We start from the raw sequence: 27499 nt of genomic DNA, 5'->3' as shown, positions 1-27499 counted from the left end.
ATTTTACTTCAATAACAAAATTTGCTCCGAAAAATTAACAAAACAACATTTACACAAACAAATCTGTTCAAAGCTAAAGTCGCTAATGATAGGTGCAGCTACATACTTACCTTTTTTATTTTATGGAAATATTTTACTTATACTTGATTTCTTAAAACTATAATTGTATATTTTACAGCAGAATTGTATCCTTTTATTTATACTCAAAATATAAAAATATATTAAATACTAGCGGACGCGCGCAGCTTCGCTTGCTTATTTATGGGTGAATTCTAATAAACCAAGAAACAAATGTTCAATGAAATATTTCTAAGAGTCTAAATTTCAAATTTGATAAAAATCGGTCGCGATTTAAAGATTTTTTCATAAAACTTTCAACCCCTTATTTGCACCCTTAGGGGGTGAATTCTAAAAAACTATGAAACACGTATTCAATTACATATTTTTAAGAGTCCGAAGTTCAAATTTTATAAAAATCGGTGCCGATTTAAAAAAAACAATTTTTAAATTAACTATTTCGTCAGGCTGAATGTTATATAGTCTTCGCTTAATAATTCTTAAATAATCTATAATTTTTTTCTAATGCGTACCTATATTCATTTAGAATCTATGAAAAAAAAGACAATTGAAGATATTTGTTAGATGAAGTTCTAAATTTAAATCCGTTACGACGCCATTACGCGTCCTTCCGCCATCTTAGTCCGTGTGTAAAATAACATTGTTATTCAACACAATAATTCACTTTTGTCTACAACTTGGTTTATTTAATTGCAAAGATATTAACAATGTTTTACGATATTAGGGTGATGAATAGCGACAGGATGGGGGCTGTGTGGCGAGCAGCACACGGCCTGGACGGCAATACGACTGATGTAAACCTCCAGAGAGTCTGGTATGTTTTTTAATTTCACGCTAAATCCCGCATATACCAGGGTACGCAGAGAAACCTAGTGTTTAGACACTCCCAGTAGACGTTCCCATTAAGACACTTCCCCACTTTCCGCTGATTTATATAAACATGTTGAGTGGTGGAAATCAACGCCCCGCTTTGCATCTTTACCAGGATGAGGAAATGAAAATATCAAATATTCCATTTCTTCGAGTAGGAATCGAACCCACACCCTTCGGAGGCTTGTGATCCTGCACCACGACGATACTTAGATCAATTTGTTAGAGTTTATATAAATTACATATAATTGTATAGACATTATTTTGTATACTTGTGTATTTTAAAATATCGTTTTTTAACTTTTGTTAGCGCACACATATCTAAATGGACTACGGACTACGGAGACCACACCCGGCCGCACCTCTCGCTGCGGGCTGCGTCTGTGCTGGTGAACGGTGCTGCTAGAGTGCTGGACAAAGAATTAGACAATCTACTTGAAGGTAAATAAACTTTTTAAATATAATGCTTCTGAAGACAAAATTAGCGTTTTTGCAAAATTGAATATAGTATCAAGAAACTCCGTTATTACATGGCTTCAACGTCACGCTATATCTAACCAGAACGAAGAAAGAAAGATTTTTCGTAAATAAATAAAATATTTCTTAAATAAAAGATTATAAACTTTCTTAAAAAGATTATAAATATTTAAATAAAAGTGGAAATCGAGCCTACATGAATTTACAATCAGCAATCCTATAATCTCTATAACATTATATTCCCTCCCTCTGGTAATGAAAGCTGAGGCAGCACGCAATCCCTCATGAATTCGGTGGGAAGTGGGGAACGGAACGTATCAACACTAGGTTTAGAGGTTCCCTTTGCCTAGCCTAGTATGTGCAGGATTCAAATGCATTCTGAAACTAAAATATTTATCTACGCCTACCTCACAAATGCGGTTTGCGCGAACTTGTAATAATACATACCAATTTTCTTAGATTGTGCTGAATTGGCCTCAAAAATGTCCGAGAGGCGAGAGAAAAAGTCAATTAATTCTTCTACAGGTGAAAGTAAGTTTAAATATTTTTTCATCTTTACGCTTTACCACATTTTAAGAGACATAAAAGAAGAAGAACAAGAAGTTCTTTTTTTCGTTTGTTGTGTCTTTCAGAGTGGGGAATTTAAATAATTAATTCTCTCGTGCGTGATTCGAACTCACAACCACCAATGTTTAAAGACGCACCCTTATGCCTCTGGATCACGACTAGCCTCTACAAATTTGTTATTAACATAAAACTGTAACTGATAGTAATTACATTAAATAAACACAGACGTTTATTTGTAAGTAATATTTTCTTTCACAGGTAGAAGAAAAAAATCTAGAGGTGGTAATACTGCGAGTTCTCGGAACCGTCAACGGACGCCATCACCTGAAAGTGATGGAAGTGATGTAAGAAATAAAGAAAATATTTGTATATTAGTTTTTTAAAAAACGATTTTAAGTTTTTTTTTAACAATGAGAACCTAGTGCGAACCTAGTGACTTCGTAAGAATCTTTCCCAAATGCATGCGAACTTGAGGTTTTCTTTTCAGAATAATGCAATTACGCACTTTCTCTATCAGAGCGAGAAAAGAAATAACTTAAATATAATTATTCCTGCAACAGGTTTGAACCCACAATCATTCCATGTTTAGTCGGAAATATTCTCTCTGCGCCACTGTGAGTAAAAATATAAAAGCTCATATTATTTTTTTCCTATTGAGGAAAAGAACTTGACTTAATTATCTTTATTTTTGACGAGGCAAATCCCTCAATCCCTCTAGAATTCGGCGGAGAGTGGGGCACGGAAGAGTCTTAATAGAAATGGAGTGTCTTAACACTTTGTTCCCAGGTACTCTCTGGCTACCCCGCATTGTGCGGGATATAGCATGAAGCTAAATAAAATAACATTATTTTACAATATACATACCTATATCATTTTTTTACCCTTGATGTGTGGATAAGACTAAAAATTGTTTTCTTTTCAGTCAACTTCCAACTCAAGACGACTTGATGACGGCGAGACGGACGACGTGTTGCCGTGATTTGATTTATTTATTACACATAATATAATAAATAATATAATTAACTATATATAATATAATAAATAAATCATATGTATATAAATAAATGTATATGTGTGTATAATAAATAAATCATATGTGTAATAAATGCCTAATTGATTTCTATTTACATATATACGTATAGAAGTGCCACAATTGATACGTATATATATTAAAATTGCTGTTTTTAAAAATAAATTTTCTTTTTTTCTATTTATTTTCTTTAATTTTCCTTTATCTGATGTTTCTAACATAAGGAGAAAATGGAGACAATAAATCATTTAAACTGTGAGGACTGTGTCTTTGTAAATAAGACTAACAATCGCCTGTGGTTTCGTCTGTATTAAGATGACTTTTGTATCAATCACAACATATTCAAAATGCCTAAATAAGTTATATCTCAGTACAGTAAGTTACTTTGAGATGATTATGTATAGGCTATAGCTTTCTCCGATAAATGGACTATTTAACACAAACGTGTTTTCCACTCTAAATTAGTATCTATATTAGCACATCAACCAAACAAACTCTTCAGTTACATAATTCTATAGTACGAATAGACTAGCTAACTATTTTTAACTAGCAGACCCGCGAACTTCGTATCGCCTAACAGTCGATTCGTTTTGTTAATATGTATTCTGCTATTCGCGACACCGGGTCAGCTAGTAAGATAAAAAAAATAAAGAAAGTTGATAAGTTAACAATTATATAATGTCAAAATAAAAAATTAAATCACTTTAAATTCTTGTAATATTCATTAAAAATGACAATAAAAATAACAATTTCCGATATCTTATTAAGATACCTACTTATTATATTTTCTTTTATTTTTACTTATTCTAAATTCAGTTTAATTTTCATTATAGTACTTTATGGTAGGTACACGTTATATTTTGTTTGGTTATCTTGGCGTGTAAACAAACAGAGCAGATGGTTTTCCAACACGGGAACAGGCAACATACAACAGACTATGCGAGAAACATGAGTTTTCTATATTAATACCACAAACACTTAATGACTGCCCCTGGGATTTGTTTTTAGTCATTGCGAAAGCAAGCCGTACTGGAAACTGTAGTCTTTTAAGCTCGAATGGTATGTCAGTCGAAATCATTGGGATGCGGGGTATCAAAACGTCTTCTCCTTTATACTTTCCTTTCAATATGATTGCTTCTATTACGTTATTCATAATTTTTTTATCGCTAGTCGTGTGCCGTTACAAAGTTTCGCAACATTATAACTACACATACAAGCTTTAATTGAAGGTTGTGAGGCGGCAATCCTGGCAAATCAAGTGAGTTTAAGCATTCCGGCGGATAGTTCACGACATCATCTTCATTAATTGCCGTATCAACTGTCTTATAGACACATCCTCATTTTGCCAGAAATGCTATCTTAAAAATTTAAATTTAATTCATTTACATCAGTGTGCTTGGCAGCCAGTAAAGCTCTTTCGCTCAACCAATCATGGAATAAATAATTTTCAGCAACATTTAGAAGCACTTTATGAATGAATTCATCTTTTGATTACGTTAACTGACAAAAACTATCAGGAAAGGTGATGCAGCCAGTAAGCGCATCTATAGGAAGTTTTCCATTACAAATATCAATGAGTTGTTTGGAGAATATGTCTCCAGATTGATCATTTTGCAACATGACACGCTATTCTTGCTTAAATGTAATACCTTGACATGTTTCCACAATGTCGAGGACTTTAAACATGAATTCAGTTCATCAGCTTGCATTGAACGTGGAACCACTGGCAATCCTCCTCCTTATAATTAAATCATTGCGCCACCAAATTGCAAATATTGGCATTCAAATAGAATTCATTGGTCCAATAGTAACACAGCTGTAGGCACTGCTGGCGTCAATTGATTGATATTGTAACAAAAATAAGCTCGATTCAAATTTGCACCATTATCAGTCAACTATCGTGCTCACGTTCATTGCAATTTTCACGTTCTGGGAGTACGATTAGATTCTTCTGCGACCACTTCTGCTATCCACCGCCTTATAGAAGGCATATTTAGTAAGTCACAAATACACAACACTTTATTAATTTTATACAATTTGTGGCTTTTAGATTTAGTAATATAGACGCACAAAGAGACGTTTACATTTCAAGTGACATTTTGCCATAGAAATATTGACAAATATTGACATTAATAGACGGAGATCCCAGGGCCCCCCGACCTATTGATAGTCTATTATGTACTTAAGACTGTATGCATACTCTCTAACTTAAAAAACCTTCAGAGATAGTGCCAACTCAAAGCACACTTCCAGTTGCGTTGAAGTAGAAATTCTCGTTTTTATATGTTTTAAAGTAAAAAAAATATATTTCACATTCTTTCGCGTGGACCTTTACTTCTGCCAGACGTCCTAAAGGTTCTTTAAAATTGGGGCAAATTACATTAAACTAAATCTAAAATTTTAAATATATTATTTACGGACTATTTCAAGACCGAGGGGTAAGCAACCAGATCAATCCGATGGCTTCATCATCTTCCCAGAAAGAGATATACCGTTATTTTTCGCTACCTTTGAAAGGATCCCATTTGCAAGTTAGTGAGTAAGCATACTGTCTGTAGTTAAGACTGTAAGACTAATAGTCCTCAAAATTTCAGCTTTGCTAAAATGACGTCGGTCTGGCGGCTCTGGGATCTTGGGCTATAATATTTATACGATACTAACGTCACTCAATTGTTTTGCCTTCCAGGAATCCAGCTACTAACATTTAAACTTTATAGTAGGGTATTAAAGTCCAAATTGACTTTTAAGTAGATATTAATATGAATCTTTTGTATGGGAATATAGAAAAGTCATGTTTTTGAACTTTTTCTGGTATTTTTTTCATTTTTTCTGTCCGTTAGAACTATCCTCGTGCTTCAAGGAATATTAAAAATAAAGTATTAGCGAAATCAGTTCAGTTCCTCTCGAGATTTGCGCGTAACAACATATTCAGCGATTCATTTTTATAAAAAAGAAGATATTTCGTGTATTTTTTGATATTATAAAATTACTTTTGCCTCGTTCCAAGTGAGGTAATGAACATATTAAATATTTCATTTCTTCGAGTAGGAATCGAACCCAGAACCTGTCATGTATAAAGTCGCGTGCTTGTGCCACTGCGCCACAACGGGCCTCAAAATTATAAGAATGTAACATTTTTTTTCTGTGATACACATATATGTTACCGATTTATGGTCTTTTTTATTTTTATTTAAATTGTATATATTTACTTAATATATTTACTTAAATTTCTATCAGTTGGTGTTGAACCATTTCAAATAATAATTATGGTATTAAAAAACGTCAAAACAAATGTTTAATACGAAGAATAATTTATTTTAAGGTGACTCATTATATGTTATAAAGTTTAGCTGGGTGACTGGGGTTCCACATTAGATCCATTTTTTTATGTCAACAGAAAATGCTCATCACGCAGAATAAAGCCTAAAGCGTTATATTGATATCTCTTATAGATTAGGCGGGCTGCTAGGGTTTCACATCAGGTATTCGGGCTATCAAAATAAATTATAGCCTATATGTAGGCGAAGACTAATAGCTATGCAACAAAAGAAATTTCATTTAAATCCGTCCAGTAGTTTTTACGTTAAAAAGCCACAACAGACAGACAGACAGACAGACAGACAGACAAGAATTACAAAAATCATATGTTTACCATCTATTAGTCGTATTAAGTCTCCCTGACGTGTTTTTTTTTAGTTTATATTCAATGTACAGATTTTACTCCCCTTACAGTTTTATTATAGATATAGATATAGATTAAATAAGGACTTAAAAGCAAAAAGGCGGGAGTTGCCTAAATTGTCTTTATTTTAATTTTAAATCTATTTAACAAAAGGATAAAATGTTAAAATTGAAAAAAATACATAAAAAATCTATGACATATTTTTATGAAATGTTTATAGATATAATATGAATATCATCTATGCACGTGATTTCAAACTCTACATTATATATTGCTAAAGTAAAAATGTTCCGTTTTTCACTAGAACATACTTAAGTCATAAGTACGTAATAATAAGTAATGGAATAACGTTTAGAAAACACTGCAACTATTTAGTCATTTATTTTTAAATAATATTACATTTATTTTCAAATTATCATGATATTTTTGAGTTTTAGTTGAATTTAACAATTTATTTAACAGAACTTTTATAGACAATATTTATATATTAAGTTTCGAGCTATCATTACGTGAAACGGAACACTCTTAGTTTACGATTGCGTTGTTTTGACGTTTACAGTTTCTGTGACGAAACTTTAATATCTTTTACTGTGATTCATGTGAACTAAAAATGTCTTCTCCGGCTGAATTGAGTTTTGATGAAATACTTAAATATATGTTGGCTCATAATGGCAAAGTCACTAACTATGAATTAGTTAAACATTTCAAAACTTTTTTGATGAACCCCGATACGAGAGGTAAGTAACTTTTATGTTATTAGCATTCCTCTAACTTTCATGGAGGATATACAAATATCAAACTTATTTCAATAGTAATAAAGTATATCATATAAGAGAGTTGTAAATATCCAAGTTGGGACTTACAACTCTCTTCTTAACCTTGATTTCATATCACTGAAAATTGTTTTAGATGAAACAAGAAATACATTCAAAAAGCACGTCAACACATTGGCTATTATTAAAAACCAAAATAAAGAAAAATGGATAATTTTAAAAAAGAAATATATGAATAACACTGAAAAAGAGAATGAAAGTACAGAAAATAAAGTGGCCGAGCCAAATTTGGCCGAAAATCTTGTAGAACATGAAGCTATCACTCAACCACCGTATCGACCTCCACCTCCATTGCAGTTAAATCAAGATTTTAATATTATTTCGAGTATCATTCAAGATTCTACACCAAACAGTCTACCTGTTAGTCCTTCCCCGAAAACTCCAATAGATCTTCCCCTTAGTGAAAGTAAAGAGAGTTTAACTCTTAGTGAAGAAATACCACCTAAAGTTCATCCAAGAAGAAAATCAACTGAAAAGATGTTTGTAGAGAAGAGATCAAGTATACCTAATTTAAACTTAGGACCCCGTACATCCATCCCTAATCAACCAGAACCAGAACCTAATGAAACCTTAATATCATCAAGAAGTGAAAGTGTGTTAGGTGAAAATGAACAGAAAATTTCAGTCAAAGAAAGAAAACAGATGTTCAATAGAATGGCATCAGAAAGCGATGTTATCAAGTCACAAAAACTCAGCTTTAATTCCTCGGTAAGTAAAACCACATACTTTGTACATGGTAGAAGCAGGTGTGGAGGTACTTTTGCAAAATCTCTACAGTTTGCTAAGATCTCGACTGGTTTAGAACAATTAATGCATTTCTAAATTGTACTTTGAAGGCAACAATAGCAGAATGATATCAAATTTGTTATTGGTAGAAAGACAAGCTTGGATGATTTGTCCCCTGCTCTGATCTCCTCATTCTGCCACACTCCCCATGGTAAATAAAATGGAATACTAAGTAATTTCAATAAAGTAGTTTTGTTGCATTCAAACCTACATGCACTTTGAGTATACATTTATTAATTTACTTCTATTTAATTTAAAATTGCTAATAATAACTCATGGGAATGAATTATTTTCATTTCCTTGCTCAGATAACAAGACACAGTATTGAATTCTGCTACATAACACACAATATTTCAAAAGATGCCTGAAATGGGATGGGATATAGCATGAAGCGAAACAAAAAAAATGTATTATTTGTATTTTTTATATTTAATTTTTTTTATTTATTATAAAACTAGCGACCCGCTCGCTTTGCCCACTTCAAATACTAAATTATTCATATAATGTATGTTTGCAAAGCACTTAAGAGCTAAAAATAAATAATAGTCTTGTTTAATTCACATATATATAATTATTTTCTTACATAACATCATGAAACATAATAGTGTGACATATATAATATAAAAAAAATATTATGCATAAAGTAAAAATTTTTTTTTGTAAATTCAAATAAGCTCTCTTTTTAGTGAATCTTATAGCCACTCGATTAGGTTTTTCGCTTTTATAAATATGCTTTCCTTTTATAACATCATGTCATCAGAGCTCGATGGGACAGTGGCTGAATGTAGACATGATGTGTGGGACTTGGGGTTTAGATCCACATAAAAAAAAAACAGTTTCACTCTGTATCACCTCCACACTTCAGGGTAGGCAGCGGAAACATAGTGTTAACACATTCCGTTCTCCACTTTCTGCTGAATTCTGGAGGTATTGCTTGTTGAATGGCGGAACTCAACGCCGCCCTTTACCTCAATACCAGAGCGAAGAATGAAAATTATTATTTTCATATCCATGTCCCTGGCCGAGGAAACTCAACAATACACTTTGTATTCTTGAGTTTCAAATGTGGAGCAGAGAATGGAATGTCTTAAGACTAGGTTAAAGTGTGAGCTTACATGAACATAAAATAACAAAGTAATTTGATCATATTGCTATATGGTGCAGATATTATTTCCCACATTATTCTTAAATAACATAAACAATGGTTGTTTTGCCTTTCACTGCTTATATATCTAACTGCAATTATTAAAAATAATGTAAAATTTACAGAAATAATAAAATATTTTATTTTTTAAACAATACAACTTCAACTTTAGTTCAGAAATAGCATTTATCAAATTTCAAATATGAATACATATAAGCCGTCGTGGCGCAGCGGCAGTTTATAACCGTAAACGCTACGGTTGTAGGTTAGAACCTACTCGGGGTTTTTTTCTTTTCATTTTCTCGATCTGGTATCTAGACAAAGAGCTGCCTTGGGTTTCTAGAATCCTGAAACTTAGGCGGCGAATAGAGAACGGAGTGTCTAAATACTAGGTCCCCTATTAAAGAACAGATATGCTTTTATGACGCTCATAGGCCGTAATTTCAAAGATATTAGAGATTGCCTAATATTAAAGATGTTCAATGGGTGCTTTATATAAACAACTATTTTAATTTCGTCGAGTTCCACTACCTTATAATGAGAGACCTAGACATACCAAGTGATTTCTTCACTTATCCCGCGTGTAGAAGATATATCGTCAACACATGGTACATATAATTTTCAATTATTTAAGTAGTTTTCTATAAATGTCACTAAGAACTATAAATGTTTTTTTTTTTTTATTGTTGATAGGCAAGCATTTGTCCGCTATCTCACCTGGTAGTGAGTGACGATGCGAACGAAGGTGAAGCATGCTTGCCTAGGTAGTGCCTATTCACTCGTTCTTTAAAGAGGGCCAGGTTACTAGTACTACGTACTAGGTACTTTTCCATAATTGCCTGTTAGCAATAATTTTAGCATCCTCACAAGTGAAAATATATTCAGTACTACTAAGATCTCAGCTTTTTTCCCGTTAGTGTTCTTTAACTTTTCACTCGAAATTTCTAACTGAAAACAATGAATGATGATTTTGAAGTTTAAAAAACCGGAGAAGTGTTAGTCGGACTCGCGCAACAAGAGTTCCGTACCGTTATCTATAAAAACGAGCAAAAAAATCACGTTTGTTGTATGGGGCTCTCGTTAAATATTTAAATATTTATTTATACTGTTTTCTAATATTTGTTGTTATAGAAATACATAGGCCAGTTTTAGCGCAGTGGCACTAGCGTGTGTGTGTGTGTACGTGTAAACGCGATAGGTTGTGGGTTCGATTCCCACTCGAAATGAAATATTTTAATGTTTTCGCTCAGGTGTCAAGGTAAAAGCGCGGCTTTGAATTCTGCCACGCAACACGCAATGCCTCCGGAATTCGGCGAAAAATGTAAAACTTATTATTAAGACTACGGAATCTTAGTAATAGGTTTTACACTTTGGATACAGAAGCCTTACTTAAAAGCGAACTTAATGCAATTGAGTTTGGAGATTTAAATACGATTGAATGTAGAGTTCCAAATCTATAAATGTTTTTAAACAAAATAAAATAAGATATAGATTTTAAAAAAACGTTAAAGTTACCCTAATTTTATAACCATAAAAAATACTTTTCAATTCAAAAATAATAAATACTTTTGAAACCATCTAATAACCCTTTCTAAAAGTCAAGATGTTTCTAATCGCTATTTTAATTGGGCCCCTTGTTACTTACTATTTACTTACCTAATTATTACCCAAGTTGAGTAGTAATTATATAAATTTTGGACCTCAACGAAGGGTCGAGACACCTGTTGGCCGGCTGTAGTTAAACAATTTAAGCTCTAACTATGTGATAAGTGACATCGTCGCGATAAACTTTGTTAGTTTTACGATTCTTTGTATGTAATAAAGGTGAATAAAAATTTGATGGTTTTAGGGTTTTCTATTCGATAGTCGATAGATTATTATATTTTATTATAAAAATCAGCTTGACGCTGCATCCCACACTCAGTAGGGTAGGCTGGGGGAACCTAGTGTTAAGACACTCCGTTCCCCACTTTCCGTCGAATTTTGGAAGCATTGCGTGTTGAGTTGGGGAACTCAACGCCGCGCTTTGCCTCAAAACAAGAGCCAAGAATCAATTTAGATAAATATTTTATTTCCTCGAGTGGGGATCGAACCTACAACCGTCGCGCATGAAGTGATATTAAAAACTACTTGTATATATACACAATAAAAAAAGCTAATAATATTTATATAAATACTAGTGGACCCGGACGCGGCTACGCCTGCTTCAACTATAAGAATATTTATTAAATATATTCATGAAATTATTTTCAATTCTCAATAGAATTAGTAAGAAAATATAAGCTCAAATAATTAAAAAGAATAATAAGTAGATACACATTATTAGAAAAAAATATCTGAGTTATTGAAATGAACTAATAAAAGGATTAAAAGTAACTAAAGGATAGGTATTCTTAATATTAGAAAAAGTACCTAAAGTTTTCCGTACGTGCGTACATAGATATCGACTCTACGAAATAACTAAACATTTCTCTCTATTAAGTAGGATAATTTTAGCGGGCAATATCAAATAAAATAAGAAGAGAATCAAAGTGTATATTAAATTAATTATAAACAACAAATAAAGTTCGAAAATGTATGAATATTTATAAAACCGTCAACGTCATCTGCCCGTTCGCGTCGGTCATACTGTGCCGCCCGCTAGGTGGCTAGGTCATTTGGAATCAGTGACATCTCCTTAATTATTTATTAGAATATTATACAGTAAACTATAATTTCAATCTAGATAAAATGCTAAAAGTGACTATTATATTTATTTTCATAAGGATGAATATCAAAACGTCGCGGTAGCGGTCGCGTAGCAACGACGGTTGTTATTAACATGGCAGAATAAATTGCATATCAAATTAGAATGTACTTTAAAATATATTAGTATATATGTGTAATGTAATGTTATATAGCCTATAGCACTTCTGAAGAATGCAGCTTTCATACAAAACAAAAACAATGAAAATCGGACCAGTAGATCCAGAGATCTTAGCGTTCAAACAAACAAACAAACAAACAAACAAACAAACAAACAAACTCTTCCGCTTTATTATATTAGTATAGTTGAATATCAAAATATAAGTTCATTTTGGGTGACGTTTTCTTAAAACAACAAAGAAATTTTGCAAACCGGTGCTTAGCAACGACGGTTGTTATTAACATGGCAGAATAAATTGCATGTCAAATAAGAAAGTATTTTAATTTATTAGTATATATGTGTAATGTAATATTATATAGCCTATAGCACTTCTGAAGAATGCAGCTTTCATACAAAACAAAAACAATGAAAATCGGACCAGTAGATCCAGAGATCTTAGCGTTCAAACAAACAAACAAACAAACAAACTCTTCCGCTTTATTATATTAGTATAGATTATTTCAGAAGAACACATACATTTTATCACTTTGGATGTGTCTATCTTTCAAACTGTTGACTTTGAGGAAAGATGGTTTTAGAAATATCAATGTAAAACTTTCTATTCTCGATATTTCTCAACAAATTGTTCATAGAATCCTCTATATATCTATATGTGGATTCCTAAGAGTCCGAATAAAGTGACTATAACACAATGAGTTATACATACAGACAGACGTGTTGAATATATGGATTCCTTTTCTTGCCATTCGACTAAGAGATCCTTAGACCATCCTTTGTTATGATAATTGACTCTACCCATGTTAAATTATATTCTGCCTACGACGTTAACACATATTTTTGGTTCTTGTGACAATGTTAAAGATTTTACGTAATTTAACATCCCGGATGTATCCCTGCCGAATACTTCCGTGTATTCATAATATTATAACTGATATCCCAAACACGTTTAAAATTATTATTTAATATATAATGCTTTGGCTCATGATGGATTATGGCTTATGGCTCATGTTGTGATCGTGAACCCAAAACCTTTTAGAGAATCAGAGGGAGCAGTGTTAAGAAATTTTTGTATTATACCACCAGAAGGTATCGCTCTAATAAGATATTTGCCATCACAATTTATAGTTAACTATGTTATTTATGTGTATTGCCATGCATATTTTATTATTATTATTTTATTTATTTTACAACTTAGGTATATCCAAGGTATATATAGTTACAATATACAATTACTTTTAATTATTTGCACCAATAATTACTGAGAAGACTGAAACTTGATACTGATAATTCTGTATAAACGCGATAAAAATAAATAGTTTGTATTGCAAACTAAATAATAAACAAACTAGTTTTTAAGATTACTGCGCACAAACAAACTACCGCACAGGTCCTCCTCATGAGACTTAATTGAACTAATTTTGATAATAATTGTAGCCTATCCATTATTTTAATATGCACTATTTTCAAGACATTCTGAATATTTTCGCTAAACCGCTTGCAGGTATTTTAAAATGAACTTGTGTATTGAACTGCGTGTAATCTATAATTATATAGAAGGTGCAATTATTATAAGCTACATAATAATTTGTACGCGACGACACGTTGTTTCACATTAGCCGTATATAAATGAATCGTTAGCAGGACCTTTATAAATATTAAATATTCCAAATAAACTAACTAACTAACTAATAAAACTCTTTTGAATAATAAAATGTTAGTAGGTGCGCTGTAGGTACGTAAGCGTTGCCCAGTCGACACCTGGCGCTAATTGAATTGTAAAACCTTTGTCATAACCCTTCGGCGGTAGAAATGACGTGAGTTTGATCATTATCGATTCATTTTTAGTGATAGGATACCGGTTGAGCCAAATCGATAAGTGGCCCGACGCCCCGGATGTTTCAGTTGTCAAAAGTTAACCGTTTTAATTATTATATATTGTAGGTGAAGGTCATAATAAAAATGTAAAACAGAATCTAACACTATGTCTACGGTGAAAATATATTTTATTAATGTATTTTGTGAACTCTATCCATATAAATTATATATCCATATAATTAATATTAAAATTTGGCAATTAATAAAATAATCCGTAGGTACATTAGACGTAAATTAGCTTTCTTATATCATTTAAGCTTATGTCGATGCTGAATGTCTCATTAGTCTCTACTCTCATTTTTTCATATTCCAAAAAATCCTTAGTTATAGTTTTTTTTATTTTATTTTTTGTATTTCGCTTTCATTTTAATACATAAAATGAAAGTAAACCCCGCCCCAGTATTTATAGGCAAAATGCGGGTAAAAATTAACTATTTGTCATCAGGTTAGATGTATGCGAAGTTAAATAAAAGAAACCAGCCAAGTGCGAATCGGATTCTCCCACTTTGGTGGGAGAGGGGTTCTGTACCAATTTATTGAAAAATACGTCAAAAACGATGCATAAAAGAATAGGTATATCTTTTTTAATATTTACCCTTTAGCCTCTCGCACGTAGCAACATAAGCTGAGGGAACCCGGGCATCTTGTGTTAGACACTTCGTTCCCATTAAGACACTTCTGTTCCCGCTTCCCGCTGAATTCTGGAGATATTGCATGTTGAGGCCGCCGTTACCAGAGCGTAGAAATGAATATATTAAATATTTCTTTTCACACAGTAGGAATCGAACCCACAACCTGTCGCATTTACGACAGTCACGACTGGTATTGAGACCACCATTCTGACCTGGCCTTTATATCTACAAAAACGAATCATTCATATTCTACATATTTTCATAAAAAAATAAGCTAATAGCAATGGCTCTACATGCCATTTCATGTATATATTAAAAAATAAAATGACAAATTGAGGTTTTACAGGATCATAAACATTAGGCTAGCCCATACAGTAAAATAACTCATACTACCCCCAAAGGTCACATTAAAAAATAACCCAAGAGAGATGTTGAATGAAAACAAAAATTTATATAATAAATAATTTCAACGGTACACCCCCTACGAGGGTACAGTTCGAGCAACAAAAGGTCCTAATGACAAATATTACGAACGCCCCGAAAGCTAATGGATTTTGCAATTGCTTTATGCGTTTACTGTGGTAAACGCGTAATCAATATACAAGGGATTACTAAGTAAAATATTAAAATACTTATTTGCTTATAAAACTACAGCTATTATTAATTGTTGTATTCACGGTACTGTTTTTATTTTATTTTACATACCCCGATAAGTAGAGTAGGCATAGAGAACCTAGTGTTAGGATTCATTTCGTCCCCCAATTTTGAAAATTTTGTGACATAACAGCATATTATTTCCTCAGCTGAGATTTAAGCAACATCTATAGGTGGAGGACCTCAGTACCTATCAATTTCACACTTATATATAATAACCGAATTTCAATGGTTCGGTAGATAATTGAAGATTTGTGATTTTTTTGGAAAAAAATGGATTCTTAAAGAAAATTGGCAAATACAGCCCCTCTTTTGAGTCTGCGTATGTGACTTTTTTTCTCAATATAAAAAAAATTTATAAACACAATTACCTATATATATATATGAAAGATCGATCAATAAGTAAAACGTTATATACCACCTAGATTAGCTTTAAATTGAATCACTCTCGATTGTCACTAGAGTACAATTAGCGTTGCATTACGCTTGACACGACCCGTAAATAAATCAACGCAACAATTAGTGCACTTACAAGCTCGAGATTGACACCAGTTGGCATATATAAATACACACGAACGAGGAAGTCCATAATTTATTATTTGAACAATTTCTCACTAATATGCCACATTGCCACCCGGTCGAGATAAACGCATAAATCAAAACTGAAATAACTGTCGACGCTCGCATCCGTTCCTCAATTTCACTCTCAAAAAATTAATCTACAAACATTTTATAAGTGCTGTCCTTTTTCACTTCTATAAAGAGATAATTCTAAATGTTATGCGTTTTGGTCTTTTTTTTTTGGCCGCTTCCTCTGTCATTTCTTAATGTACATCTTAATATCAACTATTTTTGGCTTGTTCGGAAAGCAGTCTGTTATATCTTATTTCAAATTTATTAACTTATAACTTATTTAAAAATTATATTAACTTTTTACTGTAGTACCAAATGTATACTTAGATAGTATAAATAAAACTAGGCAATTAGGCAATGTTAATAGTTAATAATGGAAAGTTTGCATTACCTGTGCCAATATTTAAGATGAAGTAATAACTAATCAATAAATAGATACCATTCACCTACCTATCGAATAAAGCCATGATAACATAATGCAAAATTATTTTCTAAAAATAACTTAAAATAGATCAAAATATCACACAATTTTACCTAAAACATTTTGATCAAATGTGTTTAATTTAATCAAACTAAATTAATAATAACGATTGACGTCCCAAGTGGATACTGCGCTCGGGTAAACTATACCTACAGTGCCTATTTCGCTATTATTCATGATGCATAGCCTATTCAACGGCGCCTCGTGACTTGTGAACTGTAACGTTATTGTCGTGTGCCTCACGCACGTTTTGATTGCTGGAGTGTAGCTAATAACACGAATTTTATTTAAAATTTGTAACAATGTCTAAAATTTTATTAAAATTTCTGGTATCCATACCTATATTATAAATTCGAAAATAACTCTGTCTGTCTGTCTGTCTTTTACGCAATCAGGGCCAAACCGCTAATTTAATTGTGATAAAATACTCATATAGAGATACTTGAGGGTCTCGGGATGAACATAGGATGCTTTTTTTCTCACATTTGTAATATTTTCGATATATACCAATATATTAAAATACTTGTTAATTTGACATGCAATTTATTCCGCCGTGTTAATAACAACCGTCGTTGCTAAGCAACGATTTGCAAATATTGTTGTTAGAAAACGTCACCCAAAATGAGCTTGCTTAACACATCTCTATTGAAAACTGAAAATAATTTCATAAATATATTTAATAAGTATTCGTATAGGTCAAGCTGGCGTAGCCGCGTCCGGGTCCACTAGTATATAATAAAAAAACTATATATTATAATATTCTATTAAGAGTCAGGCCGCAAACTTAAGTTTGTTAACTTTCATAAAATGTGCTTCCCACTGATGAATTATCGGTGGGCGAATCTGACTCGCAATTGACAGGTGTCGTTTAAATGTTGGAATTTTTAAATTATTATCTTTGAAAGTTTAATAAACACCTTATTCTACTGCACAGACGTGATATGCGAAGTCTGCTAATAAAGCGAAAACATTAATATCCCAGATAAGTTCGTCAGTAGGTTTAACGATTGTGTTAAAGTAGCTAGCTTAATCGTATTGCTTTAGAGCTTCTGCTAAGTGAGTGTTAAACGCGAAATTCAATTTGTTTTTAGTGGCCACCTATCTAAACGCTACCTTTTTATTGCCTCGGTCAACTCATCTCGACTTTAATTTTAAGTTGATCATTATACCTTGTCGTGTTTACGAGTCGGGCTTGCTCTAAAATATTCAATCCATCTGCTTGCTACTGCTGTTCTTTTTTATACATTGGAGGCTATTTGTTTAATTTCTGTGGTATAAATTAAAATTAAAGAAGTAAAATTAATTTATAACTCATATCTATCTTTAAGTTTTGTGAATGTAACCATTCAATTTCTATTTTTTTTTTTTATTTAAATAGTTTAAACACAAAACTATTACATACATTGTAAATTTAAAAAGAATTGCTTTTTTCCGAATTCAAAGCTATATAGTAGTACTAGTGGACCCGAACGCGGCTACGCCCGCTTGAACTATACGAATATTTATTAAATATATTTATGAAATTATTTTCAATGCGTTAAGCAAGCTCATTTTGGATGATGACGTTTTCTAACAACAAACTTTGCAAACCGTTGCTTAGCAACGACGGTTGTTATTAACATGGCGGAATAAATTGCATGTCAAATTAATAAGTATTTTAATATATTGGTATACTAGTGGGCCCGGACGCGGCTACGCCTGCGAAAATATAAGCCTAAATAATAAAATAATAAAATAAGTTAAAAATAATAATAAGTGGAGATTTATTATTAGAAAAAATATCTGAGTAACCGAAATGAACAAACAAAAGAAGTAAAAGTAACTAAAGGAAATTCTTAATATTAGAAAAAGTACCTAAAGTTTGCCGTGCGCGCGTACTAAGCATTTTTCTATATTAAATAATTATTAATTTTTGCGAACAATATTAAATAAAATCTCAAATGATTAAAACTACGATATTTTAAGTGTATAACATCGGTATAGATAACCGAACTGAGATAAATTAATTATAAGCAGCAAATAATTACATAAAAATTAACAGTAATTCGAAAATATATAAAAATTTACAAAATCATCAAAGTCATCTGCCCGTTCGCGTCGGTCATACTATACAACTCGTAGGCTAGGTCATTTGGAATCAGTGACATCTCCTTAATTATTTATTAGAATGCTACACAGTAAACTATAATTTCAATCTAGATGAAATGCTAAAAGTGACTCTTATATTTATTTTCATAAGGATGAATATCAAATTATAGAAATCATCTAATTTTTGTTAATGTATACAAATCTATATCGGCGCGCACATGCATTAAGCAAACTTATTTTGGGTGACGTTTTCTAACAACAAACTTTGCAAATCATTGCTTAGCAACGGCGGTTGTTATAAACATGGTGGAATAAATTGCATGTCAAATTAATAAGTATTTTAATATATTGATATATATCGAAAATATTACAAATATGAGAAAAAAAAGTATCCTATGTTCATCCCGAGACCCTCAAGTATCTCTATATGAGTATTTTATCACAATTAAATTAGCTGTTTGGCCCTGATTGCGTAAAAGACAGACAGGCAGACAGACAGAGTTACTTTCGAATTTATAATATAGGTATGGATGGATAATATAACAATAATAGTTATTAGTACAACACCTATAGCTTTCCAACGAAAAAAAGGGCCACATAATATATATCTATCAATTATTTAATTAATTAACACTTCATATATCCATAAAGTTGGCGAAAACATATCAAGTCCAAGCCGTCATTCGAACAAACTGGTACTATTTTATATTCATGATGGGGAGATAAGCACGGTCTGCTGGCAGGAAAATATGACCGATTTCATTGTTCTCCGCTGGCTGGCTCTGAGAATCACTTGCCACAATTAACGAGGCTTGTCGATGTAGAATTAGCCTCTATTGAATGATAATAACACAATTGAATTCTAACAGATCGCGAAATGTGTTTCGTCAGACACGCGTGATGATGTGATAGTCTTTTTTTTCTATCTTTCTTTCTTTATCTTTTTGCAACCGCAGTTTTGTTTCAGAGATTTTGATTTGTTCTGTTTGTTGCGGTTTTTTTAATAGCTTAGATTGGTTAGTAATAAATATGTAATGCTAGTTTTTAAAACATCGCCTAAATTTATTGTGTGGTTCCAAATATTTTTTATAAGTCCTAGTTATATATTTTAATTAAGTTATATGCGAGATAAAGGATGCTGTTTTTATGAAATATATGCTGCTATGTGATTGAATCAAATATAAAAATACATTTAGTTTGGCTTGCCGCGTAACAGTTAAAATTAAACGTTTCTTAGATACAGGTATAAATGGGTCGCTTATCTGGTTTTAACATAGCGTCGACAGAATGATAAGAGTTTTGATTAGACCCTCCCATTAAGTTAATGATATGTGGAGTTGAAAAAAAATCGCTTTGAATTGCAATATTTGTATAAGTAGGTCAAATTAATTTTAAATACATGTCATTTAATTTTGTAATGTGTTCCTGGTTTTTTACAATTATTAACCGAATAACTCTGATATTAGGATTCTCGTGTCGCCAGATCAGATCTCCAATACTCGATGGTCGATATGAATGTAAATCATAAGCATATTGTATACCAATTATTATCAATTATAGTAGGGCAATTGCCATATATTTTTAGTTATAAATTAGTCTTCGAATATAAAAAATAAACTTTAATGCCATCGATATATAGCATATAACGAGCAACGCTGGCTGGCATGACATGTATCGATCGTAGCGTGCCGTCGCCACCATAATGCCTACAAGCGGCGTCCTGCGGTGAGGCACGCACGACGGGACCCTAAGGCGACGCAATGGCGTCTTTCAATATTCAAGTTTCTTCCTATCGTAAATTTTAAGACACTCTGTCTCCCATTGTATTTACAATTCAGATCAAATTCTCACCTTATAAAGTTATGATCAACAAATATTTATTCTAAGTACGAATGAAAGTTATTTATGATATTACAATGATTAATATATATAGTATAGACTTTAAATATGTTGAAAATTAGTATTAATAAAATTATTATAATATTAATAAGTGTGAATATCACATTAATATATGGTCTGTATCGGTTGAGTTAAGCTTAGACGTACATATATACTCTCCTATGTTAATTTATCTTCGATAAACTAATAATCGCATTTAATTACTGCCTCGGTGTTGTTCTAGTCGGAGTTGAACGTATCTCTGTTAGTTGAAAGCAAATGCGATTTACAGTTACGTGGATGTTTCAAATCAACCAGTTAACCATTTATTGGAGCAATCTCAATTTATGTGCCTACGTTCATAAAATTGCACATAAGTATTTACCATTTGCATATTAAAATTGATTTTAATGTACACTGTGATTATTAATTGTTAGTATAAAATATAATACTAGCCCCGCTATATAGCTGCAATAGTATCGTATTTTAGCAAATCATTCGAGACAACCACCTTATTACTACAATCGTTAATTGTCGTCATCGCGGACCCCAAAACACCGGCAACGTACAAACTTAATCTTCTTATTAAATCAAACACATCACATTAAGGATGTTATCTTGTCAATATTGAAGTCCCTAACAGTGAGAGCAATAGTGTAGACATAAATATGTAACGACAGGTGGTAAAGTGGCCATGCTGAGCAACGCACGCCCGGGCCCCCATCACCGAAACCGCTCAACTCGTCCAACTCTCATTCAAAATTTAACTTTAAACCACCTCAAATAGGATCTCGATTGGTTATTCACGGAATGAAAACCTTAATACCTTCCGTTACCACCTCCAATCGCAACGCAAGCCTGAAGACGGGAGGATTCGAATTTATTGACCATTAATTCAAAATATTATTTTCACAATATAAGTACTCATTTATTAATTTTGAAATATTAGGTTCCGATTAATTTATATGTGTCTTTAAGATATTTATTATGTATGTAAATATTGTTTTTATTTATAATACGCATCTTTTGTTTTCAGCGTAATACGTTTATTTCATATTTCATTGTATATACCATATATGGTTGTCGGATGAAATTTGTTTTTGTAATTGTTTGGAATACTCTACTCTAAATCAGCTTCACGCTATATCCCGCACAAAGAGGGTTAACTAGTGTTAAGGCGCTCCGTTCCCCATTTACTACTAAATACAATACCCTACTACAGTACATAAATGAGTTAATAATTATTGTTAAATATTTCAATCAATGTTAATACTATTTATTTAAAAAGAAGAATAATAATATTAAAAACAATAAAATGCATTTTATTCATGTATCCTATTTTTTACAGAGTGTTGACGAAGAGGACAGAGCATCGGTAAGTGAAATTATTTACTATTATGCAATTTTATCATTTAGTCATTTTAAAACAAATCAATGTCGAAAACGACTAAAATAGGCTGTAGATTTGTACTTATATATATTCATGCACAGGTCGAAGAAGCACCTAATTACGAGAGAAGCACGTTTGCATACTTGTTATCAGTCATATCATAGTAGGTCTATAAGAATATAAAATCTATATATTCTTTTATTTCTAATTCGAATATAGAAATAAAATAAATTTTACTCTTAAATTATTTAAAAAAAACTACCTTCTGACATAATTTAATAGAAAAACTTTGTAAACACAGGCAAAAACAAACGTTTATACGTTTTATAATTACAAATAGAATAATATTTCAAACAAGTTTCTGGCGCGTTAAATAAACAGCGAACATTAGTATTCGTGTAAAATTGTTCTTTTCTTTCAGTAACACAACAGACGGAATTAATTTTATCGCCTCACGCTATAATTATGAATTTTTGTTTTAAATTAGATGTTATAATATGTTAAGTAAACTATAAGTTAGCATATTTACATGCAATATTTCTGCAGTGGTTTGTGATTATTTTGTGTAAATTGTGCTTCTCTGATGAATTTTGATAATTATTAGAAAATTCGACGAAAAATTTGTACTAAAAATTGTAAAAATTATAGCATATTTTAGTACTAAGAAACTAACCAAAAAAATTAAATTAATAAAATAGCGTTGTGCGACCTATAAATTGCAGTCTTATTTTCTAAGTTATTAGCACGGTCCAATTAACTTAAAACCTATATATATACTCGTAAACCTATAGATACTTTAAAATTTTAATTAAACAACACTTTAAATAGACTTGCGGCCATATGAACTTAACAATGTCTATATCAATATATTTTGTTTAGTTTTACATATTACCGTTAGTACCTTCTGGTTGCTTTTAACTCTCTTGGTATTTTACAAATCAAACAAATAATAAAATATAATTTATTTTATTTGACGCACCTACCTGGTCGAAATTACGAGATAGAAAAATTAATGGTATCTTCTACAGGCGTTTTAATAGATTTAAGATGACTAAATTTTTAATAGTAATAAAATTGCCGTTAATATAAGTTTAAAAATGTTATCTCTATAGGTATATTGTTAATATATTGTTAATTTGTTATACGGTGCGTTTTATTAGAAAATTTCAAATATAGGCTGAATTTTGTTGACATACTTTCTAATCTGTTGAGGTGTTATTTTTTCGTTTTATACATGCCTACATAGCGATGGACCAAATTTATTCTCATTTAAGCATTAATGACTATATTAGTATCAAATAAGTATATGCCATTAAATTTATTTACCTTACAGCTGGAGCACAAGGAGACGGACCCACTGGACTCGAAGCAAAAGCAGTGGATATTGTGTGCAGCGCGCGGAGAATATCACTCTTTAGCCAAAATGTGCAAAGAGAACGCGAAACTTGTACGGACAAAGGTATGTACTACATTGATAATATTCATATAATTTCGCGAAAGGTGGACAACGGAAATGTCCTAATGGGAGCGCAGTGTCTGACCACTAGGATCCCATAAACACTAGCACTTGATTCTGCCTACCCTGCTTAAATATTTAAACTTTGACTATTTTATTTTCTCTGCAAATATGTAGTAAGTTTGAGTAGTTTGTGTTTTTGTAGATAAGATGCTGCATTCACAAAAAATTTTTCATAAATTGATTTAAAATCTTACCACATATATTTCATTATAAGTATACCGGAATTCATATAGCTTACAGCTATAATATAGGAAAGAAAACATTGCAAATAAATTCTATTTTTACCGTGATAAGCATCTGGTTGAAGCAGTGTTCGTCACATGTTACAAATCCAACTAAAATGTTAATTATTCTAAAGTCTAAACAAGCCAAGTAGCATCTTTAAATTTGCAGTGTCACAAAAAGTGCACTGATTCTATAAAAAAGGTGATAAACGGTAACGGATGTGGTGCTCGACTTTTTTTTTTGGCCTTAGTTGGAGCGAGCATGTGTCCAAAAGGTGTGTTTTTAATTGGAAGGTCGGCGCCGTCGCCCCCCGCAAACTATCTTGACATATCTCTTCCCTTGTTTTATTTTACGATCTCTCTTTTTTTTTTAACTATTGTTTATGCTCTACCACTTGAAATATAGATGTCGTATAACCGCTAATTCTGCCAATTGCTATGTATATATTTTTTACTACGTCCGTCCCTTACAAATTGCATAATTATAACAAAATGTAGGTAAAAAAATACAAGAATTTAAAACCACTCAATGACGGTAGTTAACAAGTTAAATATACAATTTGTGCTAATCCACCTATTAATAATTAATAAGTGTTTTATAAGAAAAAAATGTCTCGCATAAATAAAAATGCTTAAAATATTTGTTTATTTCAAACCAATTAAACAGATACTAACCACTACAGCCACTTACTTGGCTTGAAATCTAATTATAACTTTCACATAGACGTTATGTTTTATGATCGGCGTAATTAAACGCCGTCATTTTCTAAGCAATCTGAGATGACTACTCTCCTATCCACTATAATAAGTTTGTTTTAGGTCTTTATTTGTGCGTTTAACCCAGGATACGAGTACATTACTTTTATTGTAGAAATAAAACGTAATGATAGCCTTCTCTTTTATTGATACGTTGTAAATCAAGCGACGACGCCAATTGGATTTGAGTTTTATTAGCATCCTCGATATGTGAATACTTGTTAAGTGAAGTTAATGAGAGCCGGCCCGGGTTTGTCTCTTAGTCGTTTTTCGTCCAGATTTATTATCCTCCAAGCCTCTTTTACTTAGAAACGTTTATTTTTAATTGTACCTCGTGTTTAGGTATATGATTAAATAAGAAATGTAAATTTTTAATAATTGCTCATTTCTTAAAAGTATTTTGGTCGCTGCACTAGAACTGATGCAGTATTTTACATCACGTTCGGAGCCACTCGGCCCCACAGTTATCGTTATAAATGTTAATTATTTAAATTACGTTTCTAATTAATTTAACTGTATGTGAGAAAATACGATCTTAATTATTAAATTTCAAATGCAAATCACAAGGCTAACTGACCGAGTGAGTATAAATACACGTTAAAAAGATTCGTTTCACAACACGTAAAAATATTATTTTAATTATACGTTAGTTTAATGAAATCATGATACTAATTTGTTTACATTTGCGTTGTTCTATTTTATCAGTATAAATTAAGCAATAGAATATGTGTGGATTTTTATTTCTAGGCTTTAAATTGACTATTTTCAACAAAATTTCCTTTAGAGTCTCTAGTCATCTTTTTTTATTATCATAATATTTAGCGCAAAATAGACCAGATTGGAAGAAGTGGAGGGAGGCCTTTGCCCAACAATGAGATAATACAGTCTAGGGGAAAAAAATATATATTTAGTAATAAACTAATACCAATCTTAAACTTGTTACAAAAATTCCACACATTCAAACTTGAAGTTCAAAAGAGTCGTACCAGTTAATTATTCGGCTTATTATTTCGAATTTGTCTCCAATTAGTCCGTCACCGAGTCTATTGCTTATAACATCTGCCTTGAAACGGTTGTTTTCATTTTCTACGCGACTAATAAAGCATCACTAAATATTGTTAGACGGTATGAAACATGTGTTTGCTACTCAGCCGAGCTGGTTGACATTTGTCGTCCCACCAATAAAAAACACTTTGATGATTATTTTAGTAAATACGCAGAGTGTCGATAGAATTATCGGTTTGTGGAACGGAAAGTCCTTTTATATTTTCTGTATTATTACCTCGATTGTATTTTATTTAACTTTAACGATCATCTTTTGCGGAATAGATAAAAAGAGCAAATCAGCTATATTTCCGCTCGTACCTCATAATAAACATTGCGTTATGTTACTAAAAATCTGTACTTAACGTGTCTTCTTTGGTGATGTCTAAATCAAAGCTAAAACTTGCTTCTCTCATTCGATTTTCTAAATTTAAACCAGCTACATTAGGATGTGAAGAGCGGAAGAGAGCTGAGTGGCGTATGACCAGCAGTGGACGAGGACAGGCTGATGATGATGATGATGATGATGATGACGATAACATTAGTTTTATGTACAAAATATTTCATTGCACCAAGACACCGTTTGGAAATTGAGATACTTAAATATGTCATCGCAGCTTCCTACGTAAAGAGATCGTTTATTAATTGACTAAAGACCGCCCGCTGAGACGGACGGTACCATTTCCGAGTCTCTGGAATTCCTTAAATCGATGTTTGACTTTTAGTATTGATCGATTATTCCTTTTATCTAATATAATGTTTAGATACTTTTTTATTTTGAATATTATTCATGTTTTATTGATTGTATGTTTGTATTGCTCTGAATCTTTGATTGGGTAACAATATCAATTTACATTGCTTAGATTACTAATGACTAATGTTTTAGAAATAAAGAGAAATGGAATATTTAGTGACTAGGTTCTATATTTTGTTCGGCTTAATTATTATGCTGTAAACAAATAATTTTGTTTTGATATTTATTACGTACTGCGCGAAATTTCTTGACAGGAAAAAGTGTAAGTCGTCAGCCGCGATAAAGTTGATAAATTGATTTATATATTTTATTATTATTTTAACATTTTCGAATAACACGCATTTAAGAAATTAAATAATTACAATTTACCATTATATTACTAAAAACGGAACTTAAATACGTATCTTAAATCTAGCATAGTTGAATTTGAAAAACAATTGTAAGCTGTGAACAACAAACCGACGCCATCTAGACATCATATCACTAGACCATCTACAGAAAAACAACAAAAATGTGAAATTTATCCATTGTAGATAAGAATTGCAATTTTTTTCCACAACCGATCCCATGGGCTTAGGAACAAAATACGATTCTCGTATTACAAATAAGATAACGTGATTCCAGATAAAAACCTTTTTTCGTTTTGCGACTTAATGACCAACGTCGTTTTTATAGTTGGCAATTCGTGCAAAATATTTATTATTTTCGGATGTAAGGGCCGAATCAATTTAATTACTTCTTAACGGCCGTGTAATTGTGATGATAAAGGTTTGTTTAGTAAATGGTAAAGGTATTGTTATTATATGTGATTTACGACTGCCCGTTTAGTAGGGCTGCCCCTTGTAACAAAAAAGTATCTCGTATGCTCTACTTATTTCTAATGAAAATATCATTATAAGAGCTAATTCCTTTTTTTTTAACTTTCACTTTGTTTCCCGCAAAGAACAGGGAACACTAGTCCCACAAAGAACAGGGTAAATTAGTGTTAAGACAGTGCGTTCTACGGTTTCCACCCAGTTTTTCAAACTTAGCTTGTTGATTTTAAAATAATAGATTTCTTTCTAAAAACGTAACAAACTAATTTTACAAGAGAAAAACATCTGATGAAGGAACCTCATCGCTCTCTTCTTTAATATTACCATTTTTGCTAAAAAATCTTGGAATAGCTTTTATTTCAGCTTCACGGTGTATCCCGCACACAGCGAGGTAGGCAGAGGGAACCTAGTGTTAAGACACTC

At 31.9% G+C, this 27499-nt stretch overlaps 2 protein-coding genes across 2 annotated transcripts in view; both read left to right on the top strand.

Moving 5' to 3' along the window:
• Positions 1–681: 681 nt before the first annotated feature.
• On the top strand, positions 682–3031 carry LOC146527211 (uncharacterized). The gene is made up of 5 exons (XM_085206546.1): positions 682–892; positions 1259–1389; positions 1885–1956; positions 2251–2336; positions 2915–3031. Exons 1-5 carry the CDS (start codon positions 786–788, stop codon positions 2969–2971), a joined length of 453 nt encoding a protein of 150 aa, XP_085062672.1. The 5' UTR covers positions 682–785; the 3' UTR covers positions 2972–3031.
• Positions 3032–7234: 4203 nt separating this feature from the next.
• Positions 7235–27499, top strand: part of sowah (ankyrin repeat domain family member sosondowah) — a 47387-nt gene continuing 27122 nt past the window's right edge. Inside the window, exons 1-4 of the mRNA XM_085206794.1 lie at positions 7235–7441; positions 7614–8245; positions 21923–21949; positions 23298–23423. Of these exons, the coding sequence (XP_085062920.1) occupies positions 7315–7441; positions 7614–8245; positions 21923–21949; positions 23298–23423 (912 nt within the window). The 5' untranslated portion in view covers positions 7235–7314. The remainder of the gene's footprint in view (positions 7442–7613; positions 8246–21922; positions 21950–23297; positions 23424–27499) is intronic.

This window comes from Heliconius melpomene, chromosome 21 (genome assembly GCF_056956725.1).
Source record: "Heliconius melpomene rosina isolate 202511_hmr_F chromosome 21, ASM5695672v1, whole genome shotgun sequence".
NCBI classification, from domain to species: domain Eukaryota; kingdom Metazoa; phylum Arthropoda; class Insecta; order Lepidoptera; family Nymphalidae; genus Heliconius; species Heliconius melpomene.
This window is presented reverse-complemented; position numbering and strand designations above follow the sequence as displayed.